A 17240-nucleotide genomic window follows, 5' to 3' on the forward strand; every position below is an offset into this window, starting at 1 on the left:
ATGCCATATTGCTAAAACCCAACTTACAATTTTCAGTCTACATCTTTTCATTCAAATAGCAGTTAACAGAGCCAACCATTTCTTTTTTAAAACATATTTACCTTCAACATTTTCTCCCTCTCCTGTAAAAACATTCTCATGTCTTTAAAATATTTACAATCTGATAGCTCTGAAATGTGTACTTCCCATGCCTCTTTCCTAAACTCCTAAGAGATACAGACAGCAGAATGACTTCTAAAATCACTTCATTTAGGGTCTCCTAATCATCTCAGCCTTAAACATATCTAAAAATACCTCGTCTTAAAACATACATAGCTTCTAGGTTTTTTCCTACACTCCTTCTAGTTTTTCAATTTCCAATAAGTGGTAGCATGGGCTGGAGAGGCAGCTCTATGGTGAGGGATGCTCAGTGCACAATCACAATGACCACAGTTAGGACCCCAGCACACACAGTAACAAACCAGGTGTTCTGCCCACAAGAGAATCATGGAGCCATGCTGGCTCCCAGATGAAGTGAGAAAGCACAAGCTGCAGGTTCATGGAGAGCCTGCCACAAAGGGACAGGCAGAATGAGTGTCAGATGAAGACACCTAATGCTATCTTCTGACATTCCCCCAACACTTGCACATTCATTATATTCTTAAGCAGCCCCAACATATAAAATAAATAAAAATGGGTATCATTATTCAGCAACCTACTATAATAAAAAACCTGAAAATGTAAAAATAGCATTAGAAAAAATAATTAAATATAAGTAGAAAAACATTATTTTCATAAAGAAGAGAATATTAGTTACTTTTTAAAAATTATCTTTACTTATATTATCACTTAAACTCAAGTAGAAAACAAACATTTTCCCATCAGTAAGATTAATAAAAATAAACCCCAACAACCTGTTAACTGAAAATAAATTTCAACAAAAGTGAAATATATTACTATTTCCTGTCTCAGTATACCAAATATACTTTATAGTATTTCCTTATTGTCTCAGTATATGAAATATACCTTATTATCCCCTAACTACTTCATTATATCAAATATTCCTTTGTTTTCCTAATTGTCTCACTATGTCAAATATAATTCATTATTTTCTAATCATCTCATGTTATAAACAAAACACACAAATGCTTGTATTTTTATGATACTGGCTTAGTTTATTTCATATACTTCTTCATACTACATTTACCTCTAAAAGACGAAGGCTCCTGAAGAGCATTACTTGCTAGTCTCGCTGGTCCACAGAACACTAGGACAGTAACAGGTGTCACTGCTGAACAACATCTTATGTTAGCAATCCTATGAGCTCTGGTCATCTCATCATAAATAAGCCAATCTGTGGGCAATGCCTGAACTGCTGCAGTTTGACCATTGGCTGGAGGAATCTATTAAGACAGACAAAAAAAGAAAGAAAGAAAGAAAAAGAATAAAAGAAAGAAAAAAGAAGTTAATCCCTTAACTTACTGGGAATACTTTAAGTTCTTTAGTAAAACATACAGTGTCCATTAGTACTCAAAAAGTGAAGCAAGCCCTTGTTCTGGTTTATACAGATTCCCTCACTACTTTTTCAATGTTACCTCTTCTAAGATTTAATATTTTATTATACACATTTTCCAAATTATTTTGCTAAAGCAGAGGTAGTTGGAGTATTTTGCTTATCTTCACTACCACAAGGTCTAAGAGCATTAAAAATGTTTTACCTTTTTGTATTGCGGCTGACTGAGAACTGAAGTGGGATGGAAGCGTACTTTTTTTTCCTTTGGCCCTGTCAATACTACATTCTCTCTGTCCACATGGACTAAATTAGGATACATGCCTGCTACCAATGCAGCTTTAACAACAGCCCAGTTCTCGGAGTTTGTGTTAACATCTCGAATGTCACCACCACCTCGTGCTCTAACAAAACCTAGGTGGACAAAAAGAGCACACTATTATGTGTGCACACTACATAATCTTTTCTATTATGCAAAAGTCACTTTAACATTTATGGACATTTGACAACATAAACTGTAACCTCATATAAATGTAACAATATCTAACTCCATGATTAATATTATCCATTCTGGCAAGTGTGAAGTATAAAACCAATAGAGCAAAGTGTAGATCTGTTCAGGCTAGATGAAGTATGTGAGTCACTGGGAAAAGATACCATATGTAACTCCAACTGAACCTCAATGGATCCCCCTGTTCACTGTCTGAGCATTTGGGATGTTGGTGGATGTCTATTATGCCTGGCTCTATATGCACATTCTTCAGTGAAGTCATTGATCAGTTGCTGTGTTGGTTAGCTTTTTGTCAACCTGACAAGTTAGAGTCATCTAAGAAGAGGGAACCTCACTTAAGAAAATACCCCCATCAGCTTGGCCTCTAGACAAGTCTGTGAGGTATTTTCTTGATTGCTGATTGCTGAGGAAGGGGTCAGGCCACTCTGGGCAGTGCCATCCCTGGCAGGTAGTCCTGGATGGTGTAAGAAAGCAGGCTGAGTAAGCAATGAAGAGCAAGTCAGCAAGCAACATTTTTCCAGAGCTTCTGTCTAGCTCCTGCCCTGACTCCCTTTGGTGATGTACAACTATATGCTGAAATAAGCCCTTTCCTTCCCAGGTTGTTTTTGATCATGGTCTTTATTTATCATAGCAAAAGAAATCAAACCAAGACAGCTGCTACCATAAGCATTCTCCAAGTTCACAACTTGAAACTCAAACCAGTCTTTTGACTTCTATCAATATTTTGATTTTCTCAGACATCAACTCTATAGTTAAGTATGAATGCTGTATGCTTCAATTTTAAAATTACTTCATATTTTCCCATACTTAAAACAAATCTAAATTCTCAATTATCTTGTTTCCCCTAATACTTTGGCTAACCTATAAAACCAGATTTGGATACTAATGGATATCACTTTGGTTAACTATGTTACTTAAAGAACAACAAAACCTTCAAAGAAGCCATTCTAAAAGAAAACAATAACATTAGAAAAATTATATACTTTCAAGTTATTACCAATCATTTTACTGTTCCACATGTATACAACAACCATATTAATCTACTTAAATGTTTATATTTAAGTGTGTGTGTACTTAAATTCACAGAGTTAAATAACTTTTGATTGGAAGAGTCAAAAGTAAATATAACAACTTATTATATTAGCAAAAATTCAAAGTTTCTCTGCCAACAGTATCAACAGGGTCTACTGATCATGTTCATACAGTCTTACACACACTCTCACACATATAGTTCATATAGTTTTACACAGCCAGTGTAATAAGCAAAAGCACAGAGGATAGAGAAGCATATACATCAGCTCATAACACAGATAGTGTGTTGTAAAGAGAACAGGAACTGGCGTCACTTTAAATCTGAAAACATGAAGGAAAAGCAGGTGTCCTATGTAGAAAATCCTTACCTGATGCTCTAAGTTGACCAAGCAATTGTGTTCTCATGCCTATAATGATTTCCATGGTAGCTTGTGAAAGAAAATTCTTTTCACAAAAGGCACGCTCCCACCCATCACTTCGTGCTTTCTGCCATGCCTACAAAAAAAAAAAAAAAAAAAAAAAAAAAAAATTAAAAAGAAAAAAAAACAAATAAATAAACAAAAAAACCCACAGAATCTGTAACAAGAATTGTCTACCAATCACATCTGGTGCAACAAAATAATACCACTACTGTATTAATCACTCAAGGTAAAGTATTATTCTGATAGTTTTATAAAAGTCTAAAATTTTATAATCAAATTAGACTTGTCATTTAGTTTATACACAACCGCTATCATTGTCAACTGAGTTTCAAAAATCTCAATAAGAACTAAACACCACATTTAACAATAAAGAAAAGTAACAGTACCTGAAATGCTCTCAGAAGTGCCATGTGGTCACTGAAAGTCCCTGCAGTGAAACGTTTCCTACAAAGCATAGCTGCACGTTTTTGAGAGGCCTGGGTAGGCAGTACAAAAGGATCACGATAAGCTAGTGTGCAGGCAATTGTAAGGATGGGGTCCAGACACTTTAAAACAACAGCACACAGGACCATTTTCCCAAGATGTGGTTCTACTGGCAAATCAGCCAAATGATACCCAAGTTCAGTCAGATCTTCCCATGCATCCATTGCATCTATTGTCTAGGTAAAAGGAGGAAAAAAAGATTGACATACCCCAAAATGATGTTTAAATTAAAAGCCCAGCCCAGTAAGTATGAAATAATGTAAATATTCTTTTGCTATCATGTCACATAAAAATATATTTTGTATTAAATATATATATATATATATATATATATATATAACAACTATATCTACTATTTTAAATTATAAAAGCACTAAAGTACTGATCAAGTAACAATTTTTAAAAGAATATAATTATTTAAAACATATCCTCATTTAGCTTAAATTTTAAGTTGAAAAAGCAAACAAGTAAAATAATTAAAATACCAACCTTAAGCATCTGAACGGCATTTCTTACAATTAAAGCAGGAGGTGGTTCAGGAGCTTTCATAAGGAAGTCGGCAATGGTACAATTAACTGGGGCTAACAGCTTGGTATGTAAACAAAGTTCCTGAAACCACAATGGCAAAAAAATTAGAAAGAGCAAAACTATACCACTGGCTTTTATATTAAGGAAACCATGAGAACTATATGTGCCAATCACAGACTATCAAGGTCTCAGAGACAAAGGAATAGGGGAGGAACAACATCTTCAGTGAACCTTGATCGGAACACCCTCAACTTACACCAAAATGATCACTGCCACTTGTGGCAGCAGTTTTTCACAGCTTTTACCCACACCACTTAAAGAGAAACTAGCCGAACAGTAAGTCATTTTTCTTCCTTTATGATCACATCATTCTATCATCGTTTTCCTTTCAACAAATATTTGGGTGTTTATGACAGAAAGGCATATGCAACAAATGAATGGATGACTGCTCTTTTGAGTTTATAGCAAAATGGAAAAAAAAGACCTTAGATTACTTCAGCACATCATTACTTACAATTTCGTATATCTGTGCTAAATGCTATGAAAGGATACTGGGTGGGGGCAGTGCATAAACTGTAATCAAGTTCCAGAAGAAGCTGGAGAAGGAGGCTAGGAGAAGTCAAAGAGTTTCCAAGAAGAAATGACACTTACACTAAGATGTACATAATAGGAGTTTAACTAAGATCTATATAATAGGACTTTAATCATAAACTAAGTTAGGGAAAGGAATTTAGAAATGGGTTAACATACATGAAAGCAAAATAAATAAATATAATGTTAAAAAAAACCCACTAAATCTACTAAGAGTAGAAACATCAGGACAGGGGATTGGAAACATTTGAAGAGTTTATTTAATAATTTAGGTTCCAAAAGTTTTTAATTATATCTTAGAGAAATTAAAAAAAATCTTGCAAAGACATTGGAAATATGAAATCACAGGGATATGAATGTTAAAAACATGATTCTGTCTCACTTGAAAGACAGGTATCTAGGCTAAGAGACTAAAGAACCAATGTGGGGCTGGACAGACAGCTAGGTGGTTAAAAGCACTTGGTGCACAGCAGTGGAGCCAGGCTGGGATCCTAGCACTCACATCAGGCAGCTTACAGCCTTCTGCAACTCCACCTCCAGAAGATGTGAGGAAACATGCTGGCTTCTAATGGCACAACATACATAGGCATGCTTACATACAGACACACAAACATGCATATAAAATAAAAATAAAATGAGGAAATCTTTCAAAAACAGAATTAAACTATATTCTTCTAGTAGTTTTTCATGAAGGCAGAAAACTCAAAGAAATGCAATGAAGATTTGGAGATCTCGGTGAATACAGAATTACAAACGTAGAGGCTCAGCATCTTACATGATAATGTTGGGATTACCTTCTACAACTAAGATTTGGCTCCTAATCCTACCTAGAATTTTCAAAATCCACACTATATATTTGAGACTCCTAAAATGCTAGAATTAGGTGTATACTCTCTCTCTCTCTCTCTCTCTCTCTCTCTCTCTCTCTCTCTCTCTCTCTCTCTCTCTCTCTCTGTCTCTGTCTCTGTCTCTGTCTCTCTCTCAAATGGTTCACATACTTTAAATGTATTCCAGTAACTTTAAAAAATATCTGAAGGTTCAGTAACATTTACAGAGAAAAATCTTTTCTGTAGATATATCCCATTTCATAAAATTTATGATTTTATTTTGTAAACTGAATTTATTCAAGCCCAATCTGTAGAAAACAAATGGGACCTGTCTCCTCACCCAGAGACAAAGCCTTAGAGCTTTAGGTCTACCTGCAATGGCATTCTCAAGAGTTCTGGAGTCTGAAATTCCAGCATGTTCTGAAATCGAAGTCTACTGAACAGACGGAAACAAATTCCAGGTCTACATCGTCCCGCCCTTAAAATAAAACAAATAATTAAGCCTCAGATAAGGAATAAAGACAGTAATAATGAAACTTCACACTAATGTGATTCAGGAGACAGAAAAATGAATCATGATCAAGCCACATGAGTTCTAAACCTTATTTAACCTCTATGAATACATTTATAACGTGTTTTGTGTGCTGGGACTCAGTATTATCATTTACTGAGCAAGATTCATAAACATGTCATCTGCAGTTATAGCTAAAGAAAAAAACGCACAAAGAAATCAAAGTTAATAACATAAATTTGAAATGAAATGAAACTCAAAGCATGAATGTTTAGTAATTTAAATTGAATCAATTTCACTAAGACATTATCAAACACTATGTTCAGGCCCACTGATCGGAGTTGTACAAATTGTGGGTTACATAACAAGAAAGCCTTGACATTTACTCCATCATCACAGAGACATTTTCTTAGAAAGCATCAGAAAATATAATGAAGTAGTCTCCTTTTAGTTCTTCTAATTAGGAAAATAAGTACTATCTGGAATGGATGACAGATACTTCTTCTTATGGAGTTCACAACCAAGAAAGGATAAAGAAAACTCTTCCTCTCCCAGCAGCTAACAACTTCCAATAGCTCCACTGATACAGGTGGGAATATGTGCTCAATTCCCCTCTCTCCCTCCATGTTGATGTCTGACATCACTTGGGCTTGCAACATAGCCTAAATTTAACTTTTGAAAAATTACCCCAAAAGGGCCAGTGACATAGCTCAGAGATTATAGGCATTTGCCATCAAGCCCAGAGACTTTAAGTTCTATTCTCAGGAACTACATGGTAGAAGAAAGCCAGTTCCTGAAAGGTATCATCTGAATACCACACATGTGCCATAGCATGTATGTGTCTCTAACAAACATTGAAAATAAATTAAGGAAAATAATTTAAATTTTTCTAGTTAATCAATTTTTTAAACTATCAAAACAGTTTGCTTGGCAAAGATACTATAAAATTAAGACTACTGTTTAAACTAACATATTATAAAAGAAAGAATATATGACAAATATGTAATGTATATGGTAATAATATCACAGGCAATTAAATGAATGTAAATTATGCATGAAATTATGCATACAATGTACATTACCTGCCTTTGCGCTGTATGGCACTAGCTTTGGAAATCCATACCATTTTTAACATTGTAACAAAATTCAGTGCATCAAAGGATTTCTGTAATATTTAAATCATTTTTATGTTAAAACATAATCCATACTAACGAAGAAATAAGAAATATTGTTGACATATTTTTTACATGCCAAGTTAAACTTAAAGCCCCCTCTTGATTAATTAGAAGAAACTGTTCTTTAAAAACTCAGGTTTCCTGATTTTAAGTACTCTAATAAATAGTAAATGGCAAACTAAACTTAGAAGACCTATACAATTCCCCATGCTGTGCTTTTCAGAGCTGTTTGCAGTTCTCTGCTGCAGTGTAATAACAAGCAATTCTCACAAGACACCAAGACTTTATTGTGACATCAACATGGCTACCTAGACATAACCTGAACAAGGACAACATCAATGGACATTCTGCCATGGAATGGCGAAAGTTTGCTGAGACTCAACCCTAGACAAAGAATTATAGGCAACTGGGGAATACTGAGAGCAGGAGACATGGTCTTCCCCAGACAAGAACATGCTAATTAGTGGTCAGTACTGAGGCATATATACAGGTTACATTAGACACACTGAGCAGGCTGAATTTATATATTTAGGAGAGACAGAGAGACAGAGAGAGAGACAGAGACATAGAAAGAGAGAGGAGAGAGAGAGAGAGAGAGAGAGAGAGAGAGAGAGAGAGAGAGTAAAACAAAGGTATTTTCAGAAAAATATTTATTTGCTGAAATGCTTCTCAAGGAGTAAATCTCTGGAAAAATGATTTACCAAACTAAACATTTCAAAGTAAAAATTTTTAACCATTTCTACTTAACACCCTGCTGAGTTACCATGAAGTAAGCCTTCCCTGTATGTTTCAAAGGAAAATATAAAAAGAATCATTACTGCTCTCCCCATGGGGCCGCAAACCCTTTCAGCTCCTTCAGTCTTCTAACCTCTCCACTGGGAACCCCATGATCAGTTCAATGGTTAGCTGTGAGCATCTCCTTCTGTATATGTCAGACTCTGGTAGACCTCTAAGGAGTAACAATACCAACCAACCAGAGTTCCCAGGGTCTAAACCAGCAGCCTGGGAGCACACAGGGAGGGACCCATGGCCCCACTTGTATATGTAGGGGAGGATGGCTTTGACGGGCATAGGTCAGAGAGGAGGTCCTTGGTCTGTGAAAGCTGGATGCCCCAGTGTGGGGGAATTCGAGGGCAGGGAGGTAGGAGTCGGTGGGTGGGGGCACATCCTCATAGAAGTAGGAGGCGGGGGATGGGTCAGGGGGTTTCTAGGGAGGAAGGTGAAATGGGGAAAGGGGATAACATCTGAAATGTAAATAAAATATACAATAATAACAATAATAATAATAATAATAGTAGTAGTAGTGGCACTGGGCAGCTGAAGAAGACAATAAAATTCTTTTGCAAAGAAAATAAATAAGAAAAAAAAAAGAAAATAAAAAAGAATCATTAATGCCAGCCTGTCTCAAAGTACCTAAAGTGAATAAATATATGCTGGAGGAGAAATTTTTCTTTGTTTCAGGTTTTTTTAATTGAGACAGGGTTTCTCTGTGTAGTCTTGGCTGTCCTGGAACTCTATAGATCAGGCTGGCCTCAAACTCAGGGGTCTACCTGCTTCTGCCCCCCAAGAGCTGGGATTAAAGGCATGAACAACCAACCACCATCTGCTAGAAGAAATATTTTTAAATACATTTCTAACTAAAATATGTATTTCAAGCATTCAGTGTCCTTGTTTCTCTTGTATAAAATTAATTACAGAGAGCAAATATAATGTATTCTCTAATAAGGAATTTTTGAAAATATGCTACTTAGCTTATAACAGCTGCTCCATTTGTTAGTTTTATATATAAAATAAATTTTGAAATTATCTCTGTGCATAAGTCATGATCTGATAACACCTAAAGAAATTAATTTCTAAAATACTCAAAACCTACTTCCTTCAGCTTTAAATAATTTAAGAGCAACGAATCTGCACTTTTTGTTTTCTCCTCTTTAAGACAGGTTCTTAGCACATAGCCAAGCTAGCTTTGAACTTAGACCATCCTGTCTCAATCTCCCCCATGCAGGGAGTGCAGGTATGCAACACATCTGGTAAATGTTGATATTTAAAGGCTTATTGCTTACCTCTATTGACACTATCATAGGAGGAACAGTTTATTCTTTCTTTACAATAAATTTGACCAAAATCTATAATAAATTTTATTCTCTGTAAGATAATTCTAAAATTATATCAAAACATTAATTTTAACACTAAAAATGATTACTTATATATTCACTTAGTCATCTCTTCCTTAAAAACCAATTACTTTTATTATATGATCTACCAAAAGTTAGTAGCACTGGGAACTGTTAGTCATGTTAATACTGAAAGAAAACAAATGCTATTACTTATTTATCATAGAAAAAAATTTTTTGCAAAGGGCTCAGAAGTAAATATTTTACACTTTGAGGTCTTTGCTGCAATTTATGAAATGCCACAGTGGTATGAAAGAACCAACAGATAGCCAGGTAGTCATTTGCACTGTTGAATACATGTTGTGGTGTTCACCCTGATTTATGTTGCTGCTGGTTTTTATGCATGTGTGGGTGACTCTGCATCTGGAAGCCAGAGGTCCACAGCGTACATTTTTCCCGATTGTTTTCCACTATAGTTTTTGAGACTCAATGAACCTGGGGTTCACTGATTTGGTGATTTGTCTCCATCTTCCTAGCACTGGGGTTTGCAAGTACACAATGACATGTTCAGCCTTTTACAGAGGTGATAAGGACTGGAACTCTGGTTCTCGCACTTAAAGAACAAGGAGTGAGCCATCTCCCTAGCTCTAGATTCCAATATTAGTTTCCTTTGTTAATCAAGGTTCTATCTTAATAAATATCTTTAAAACACCTACTATATACTATCTATGATGCATTAGATGATATCAATGAACAAGTGAAATATGACCCATCTCCACATATAGGAGAAAAACAGAAAATATGTAATCATATTGCCGTGATGTGACCAATTTTTATTATAACTATTCAAACTTTTTACTTTCTTAGTAGTAGTTAGTAAATAGAAATAATCTTCTTCTCTACTTCGTTGGAACACCAAAATATACCCCACATACTAAATTTAAGCTATAATAGTTTAGTAAAAACAACATATATTGTGTTAAATTCATCTATAAATTTTCCAGTAAATGAAGTCTCAGTCTTCATGAAGCACAAATACAACTTCTTCATACATACCTCTTTCACCTTACCAGAATCAATAACAAAGACAACATCATTGACAGTGATGCTTGTCTCAGCAATATTGGTTGAAAGGATCTGAAATGCAATATTATTTTATGATTAATATGAAAAAAGATCAATGAATTAAAAAACAGAACATAAACGATCTTATGATGCTTACTATTTTTCGGACACCTGCAGGTGGATTTTTTAATACCTTCTTTTGATCAGATGTCTGCATATTTGAATGAAGCATAAAGACTTGATACCTGTAAACAATTAAAAAAAAAAACGTACTCTAGTACCTGTCAGTTAGCATAAGGAACAAGTACAAATCTTTACAGTTTACCTATGTGTATTGTCAGCAAACCGCTTGTCATCAAAGAGGATACGATCCCTCAAACCAACAATTTCATCATATCCAGGTAGAAAAATTAATATTGCACCTTGAAAAAAACAATTTTAATATTTAATCTTATGAAATCAAACATAATAAACAAAACTAGTCATAAAGATAATATGATGTGAGTTCAAGTATTGGTATACAATTACAAAAGAATCACTATATGCATATATCAATAGAATTCCAGAAAAAATTTTATAACTAAATACTAATTTCCAACAAAGTTTGCTCCAGTTCTTTCAAACAGTACTCACCAGCATCACAACTATGGCAGATATTATAGAGAAGATGCATGATCAAATCCAAGTCTACTTTTTCATCATCAAAACTATGATGGTAAGCTTTCAACAGCTCTCTGTCTTCTGTACTGAGGTCATTTCCATTTGTTTGAACCAAGGAACTTTCATCTAGATTTCCAAATTCCAACGAAGCGCTAAGAAAGATACCAAATCAGTTTTTACTGAAAAGAGTAAGACTTTCAAGACCAACGTTTCCCATTATTCCCACCAAATTCCCAATATCCCCTAAGGATGCTGTTACTTCAGTATTATCTATGTCACTTCATGTATTATCTGCATTGATTGCAAACATATCATTGAACTTAAAATTAATAAGTGCTTTTAGAAAAATTACAACCTGAAGACACTTCATTAAAAATGCAAAAATGACTTATAAATATATCAAGATGCTTAGCATAAATTGTCACTAAGGAAATATATACCCAAACTACAAAGGTGCCATTCCACAACCAAAAAGAAGGCTAACATTAAAGAGGCAGTTGAGTGATACGGATGGTACAGAAATACTAAAACGTTCCTAGAAAAAAATGTAGACTGATCCAGCAATGTTGTCACACTGGCAGTTCTCCAGAGGGAAAACAGTGCTTACTATATCACATAGATATTCTATTCCTAGGTACAGATGGAAGAGAAATGGAATAGATAGATAGATAAATAGATAGATAGATAGATAGATAGATAAGATAGATAGATAGATAGACAGACAGACAGACAGACAGACAGACAGACAGGGTTAGATATCTATATTAACTGTCAGTTTAAATATTTGTGTCCCTGCTTGTTATAGTCAAGAGTGAAAATAACCCAAATAGTCATAAATTGACAAATGAATCATGGCATATCAACAGAAGGGACTACTGGTTGGAAATAAAACAGATAAACTTTGAAATCAGTAAGATTTAAAAAAAAAAAAAAGTTACAAAAGACTGCATATCATATTGGTCTATTTACACAAAATGCCCAAAATACTAAGTTACAGAAAGAGGAAATAAACTGGTGACTAGCCTAAGAACTAGGAGAGTCAGGTGGGAAAACAAGTAAATGATGATGGGCCCATTTTTTTTTTGTGTATGATTAAAATGTTCTAATATTGACTGCGGTGACTCTGAAAACTTTATAAAAAAGTCACTAACTGTGAATTGAGGTAAGGCAGTATTTCAATAAAATTTTATTTTACAAAATAAAGTATTTTATTATAGTCTTGAACCAAGTGCCTCTGCTACATTTTAACCTCAAATTCCATATTTTAATTTTTTGAGATTTTTTTTTTAGTAAAGATATAGCTATATGAGAGTTTTTATATAAGATAAAGTCAAATAGAAGCCATCAATGTATTCTCAAGTACATTAAAATCTGCTTTAGTATTTAAAAATCTATGTAATTTATGTAAGTATCTGAGTAAAATTATCTAAAAGTTCTAATGAAAAATAATTAGGAACCACAGACACAGATCTATGAAAGAATGTTCATATAGCATACTCAAGTCCAGAGTTCAATCTTCAGAAACACACACACAGAGGCACGCATGCATGCACACAAGGGGGGATGGCGGTGGGAATACCCATATTGCAATGGTGTTTTTTCTCATTTTGTTTTTTAGTCAAAGTAATGTTTGCAGTATTAATTAAAATACAAATTCATGGAAGCCTAATTAAAATCCACAGTCGCATGATCCAGGGCCCTTTTCAATACTTTTTAGCCATTTCTTTTTATTTACTGCCATCTATTTGCTACTATATTTCAATGTGTAGTCTGTACCTTTATTTTTTTTTTTTTGCATTTCTAAAACAGTTTATTAAATATATGCTTTTTATTATTTGCAAAAACTGAATGAAAAGCTTTTATGTAGTTTGGGTAAAGTATTTTCTTCTTATCTCACAAATAAACCATCCCTGTGGATTTCTCTATTTTTTTAAAATTTTTTTATTGGATATTTTATTTACACTTCAGATGCCATCCCCTTTCCCCATCCCCCACCCCTTAGAAAACCCCTAACCCATGCTCCTTTTTCCTTTTTGCATTTATACACTTTTTAAAAATGTTAATCAAAGGCTTTATAAGTTTGGTAATGCTCAATCAGAGGTGTAATCCACTACCCAACCTAGATATATCAACCATCCTTGACTAGTGGAGACACTTGAACATCTGCCTCCTGTCCCCCCACCTTCTCTCTCTCATCACCCAGCTTCTCCTCTCCTTCTTCTCCTCCTCTTCTTACTCCTTCTCTTCCTCTCAGTATTCCTCCCACCTTAGCTCCTCCTACATATCACCCTTTCTGTTAAAATAAAACTTTTTTCTCAAAATACAATTAGAACATAATTATGCCAATTTGTACCAGTGAGGTACAAGACAGTCCTAATACCCAGTCTACCGTTTTGTTGACTAGCCAGAACTTCTGTCATCTATCCTAACTAAAACACTTAGTTCTGAACCTGGCTTTTTCCTTGGCTTTAGAATGAATGTCAGCTGAAAACCATCCACTCAAATCTTTTCTCTCAAGGTAAATAGCCAGGATTGGCTATGAGACTATAAGTTTTCAACCCCATCAGAAATCCAGAATGACTGAGTTAACTATAATTGTGGAAAGCACAAAGCATAGCTTCTAAAACTTAGCCAATTTATAGAGACCTCTGAACACCTGGACACTCCCTCTACTACAAAATGTTGGAGCATCTGTTCTTCCGCCTTCTGGCCCAGGATCATCTGACAGACCTTAGTGCTGCAGAATTATTAAGGGCTGATTACTCTGTCTAGGCAGATATAATCAGTTGACTATTCTGCAAGTGTGTCCTTTTCTGGACAGTAATTTGTCTGTAGATGGAAAGAGGCAATTCTTGTCTAGTGGCTGTCTCACCACAAGTGGAGTAACTCCAAAGATGCTCAATTTCTTCTTAGAATTCAATACAGGAAGCTGTCAGGAGCAGACAGGTCTCTAATCAAAATGATATGATAGTATACTTAAGTGACCCTAAAACTTCCACCAGAGAACTCCTAAACCTGATAAATAACTTTAGCAACATGGCTGGATATAAAATCAACTCAAACAAATCAGTAGCCTTCCTCTACTCAAAGGATAAACAGGCTGAGAAAGAAATTAGGGAAATGACACCCTTCACAATAGCCACAAATAAAATATCTTGGCGTGAATCTAACCAAGCAAGTGAAAGATCTGTATGACAAGAACTTCAAGTCTCTGAAGAAAGAAATCAAAGAAGATCTCAGAAGATGGAAAGATCTCCCATGCTCCTGGATTGGCAGGATTAACTTAGTAAAAATGGCCATCCTGCTAAAAGCAATCTACAGATTCAATGCAATTCCCCATCAAAATTCCAAATCAATTCTTCATAGAGATAGAAAGAGCAATTTACAAATTCATTTGGAATAAGAAAAAACATAGGATATCGAGAACTATTCTCAACAATAAAAGAACTTCTGGGGGAATCACCATCCCTGACCTCAAACTGTACTACAGAGCAGTAGTGATAAAAACTGCATGGTATTGGTACAGAGACAGGCAGGAAGATCAATGGAATAGAATTGAAGACCCAGAAATGAACCTGCACACCTATGGTCACTTGATCTTTGACAAGGGAGCTAAAACCATCCAGTGGAAAAAGGTCAGCATTTTCAACAAGTGGTGCTGGCTCAACTGGAGGTCAACATGTAGAAGAATGCAAATTAATCCATTCTTATTCCCTTGTACCTTTTATTAAACCCTTTTGTTGTTTGATAACTTATCTCCACTTCCCAGTGTACCCAGGAACCTGATGGTCAAAGTCTAAGCCTAAAGGCTCTGCATCTTGATCTCTAATGAACCTCCCATTCCTGCCAAAGAGAGGAAGGAACATCATGTGTGTACAGGAGATGATTTCGCATGCTACAAACTTATCATAGAGAACTTAAAGGAAATCTACTAATTTTTGGCCTTTGCCATTGAAAGGTCACAGAACAAGTATATACAGAACTCTGACACTACAATCAGCTTGTTTCTCACTGGTACTGTGAGGTTTCTTAGCTTTGCTAAGTTAGTTACTTCTAATCATCATGATACCTATCACGTCAAAACTTATGAAGAACAGCTGTCAGCTACCATGGCCTGCTTCATGTCCTCTCTGCTCGTCAGTTTGAAACTTTCATTTTTTTCAAGATTTACTTTTATTTATGTGTATGGAGGCCATAAGAGAGCATTAGACACCGTGGAGCTGGAATCACAGGAAGTCTTGAGCCCCCTTTATATGAATGCTGAAACCTGTAGAAAGCATTTTTTAACACCGAGTTATCTACATAGGCCCCTAAATGTTCAAGCTTTAAAAAACAAAAATCACCATTCTGGTGTAGTGTGGGGAAATGCAGAGACAAATATACAAAATATACAAATATACATTTGAATCTACCATGCCTTGAATATGAGTATACATGTGCATATGGATTTATATATGATCACCTCTGTTCACATGCATGTGAGCCTATGTATGGAAGCCAGTGGTCAACCTCATTTGTTATTTCTTAGATACTATCCCCATTTCTTCTTGAGTCAGGGTCTCTTCCTGGGACCTGGAGCTTGCCAGGTAAATGGTAGTTTGGGTAGTCAGGGAGTCCCACTCATCTTCCTGTCTCCATCTCTCCAGTGCTGAGATTTCAGAAATGTACCATCACATGGGCTCTTTTTATGTGGGTTCTGGAGATCAAAGTTAGGTCCTCATGCTTGTTCAGTAAGCACATTACTGACTGAGCTACCTCCCCATTCTCAGTATACCATGTTTAAGTGGAAATCTCTCAAATTTTCAAAAAAGTTTTTAAATAAAGTAAATATAATACAATATGTCTTATTAACAACCTGAAGAAGATTCTTTTACAACTACAAAAGTAAATCTCTGGTCAAAGGAGTTTAAGTGCCTTTCCTTTTACAGCCTCTATGATTTACATGGCTACAATTTTTTTTTAAGGTAGAATTAAGTTTAAATAATGTTAAGGTTTTACCTGTAAGATTCTAGAAGATCCACAATTTCAGTCTGTCCAAAGTGCTTAGCCCAATCTAAAGCCATCCTGCAAATTTCAAAGATATCAGACTGAGAAATAATTTGTTTTCAAAATTACCTAACTAGTCACCCAAATTATTTACTCATTATAGCTGTGCCATCAATTATTATACAATAGATTTTAAAATAAAGACAATCATAAGAAAATTTCAAAGGTATGTGCAACTATATAATGATCTACAAAGAATGGATACAATCTAAACTTACCAGCCATTTGATGCTTTACTGTGGACATTGGCTCCCATACTAATCAATTGCTCTACTTGACTCGTAAAACCCCGTCCTGCAGCAACCATCAGAGCTGTTGCACTGGTCTCACTATGCCTATAATCAACTAAAAGAAGAAAAGGGTAAATGTTCAAATATTAAAAACTTCCATTGTTTTAGTTAAGTAGTAGAACTGACTATCAAAATTAACCTGTGACTGGTTCCTTTATTTTAAATGACAGCAACATTATATAACCTTCAACTCTCCCAATCACAAAAAAATCCAAGACGATCTTGCATAAATAGTGTAGAATAAAGTCTATCTTTGGAGGGATAAGAAGAAATTATTTAAGCTTTACTTATATAATTAAGAAAAAAAGAAAGCTATTGGTTTGCAGAATCCTTCAATGGTGATTTTTTTTAATCTACATATTTTCATTATGTTCATTAAATAACAAGATATAAAATTAAAGAATTTAAAAGTTAATTTTCATCAATAACTAGCAATAAATGCTTTAAAGCAAAGTTCTTAAGGATTTTAAGATACTATAATATTAAACTCAAGGAA

The 17240-nt window shown here is 34.9% G+C and overlaps 1 protein-coding gene across 2 annotated transcripts in view; it reads right to left on the reverse strand.

Moving 5' to 3' along the window:
- The window catches only part of Ythdc2 (YTH N6-methyladenosine RNA binding protein C2), a 69367-nt gene that overhangs the window by 24754 nt on the left and 27373 nt on the right, over positions 1–17240 (reverse strand). For both annotated transcript variants that reach the window (XM_034518500.2, XM_076912698.1), the window contains 13 exons: positions 16673–16799; positions 16407–16472; positions 11382–11560; positions 11074–11170; positions 10906–10993; positions 10740–10820; positions 7477–7559; positions 6256–6361; positions 4427–4546; positions 3841–4113; positions 3401–3527; positions 1698–1903; positions 1187–1382 (listed from right to left, as the gene is read on the reverse strand). In XM_034518500.2, coding sequence (XP_034374391.1) covers positions 1187–1382; positions 1698–1903; positions 3401–3527; positions 3841–4113; positions 4427–4546; positions 6256–6361; positions 7477–7559; positions 10740–10820; positions 10906–10993; positions 11074–11170; positions 11382–11560; positions 16407–16472; positions 16673–16799 — 1749 coding nt within the window. The remainder of the gene's footprint in view (positions 1–1186; positions 1383–1697; positions 1904–3400; positions 3528–3840; positions 4114–4426; positions 4547–6255; positions 6362–7476; positions 7560–10739; positions 10821–10905; positions 10994–11073; positions 11171–11381; positions 11561–16406; positions 16473–16672; positions 16800–17240) is intronic.

This window comes from Arvicanthis niloticus, chromosome 14 (assembly GCF_011762505.2).
Source record: "Arvicanthis niloticus isolate mArvNil1 chromosome 14, mArvNil1.pat.X, whole genome shotgun sequence".
Lineage (NCBI taxonomy): Eukaryota > Metazoa > Chordata > Mammalia > Rodentia > Muridae > Arvicanthis > Arvicanthis niloticus.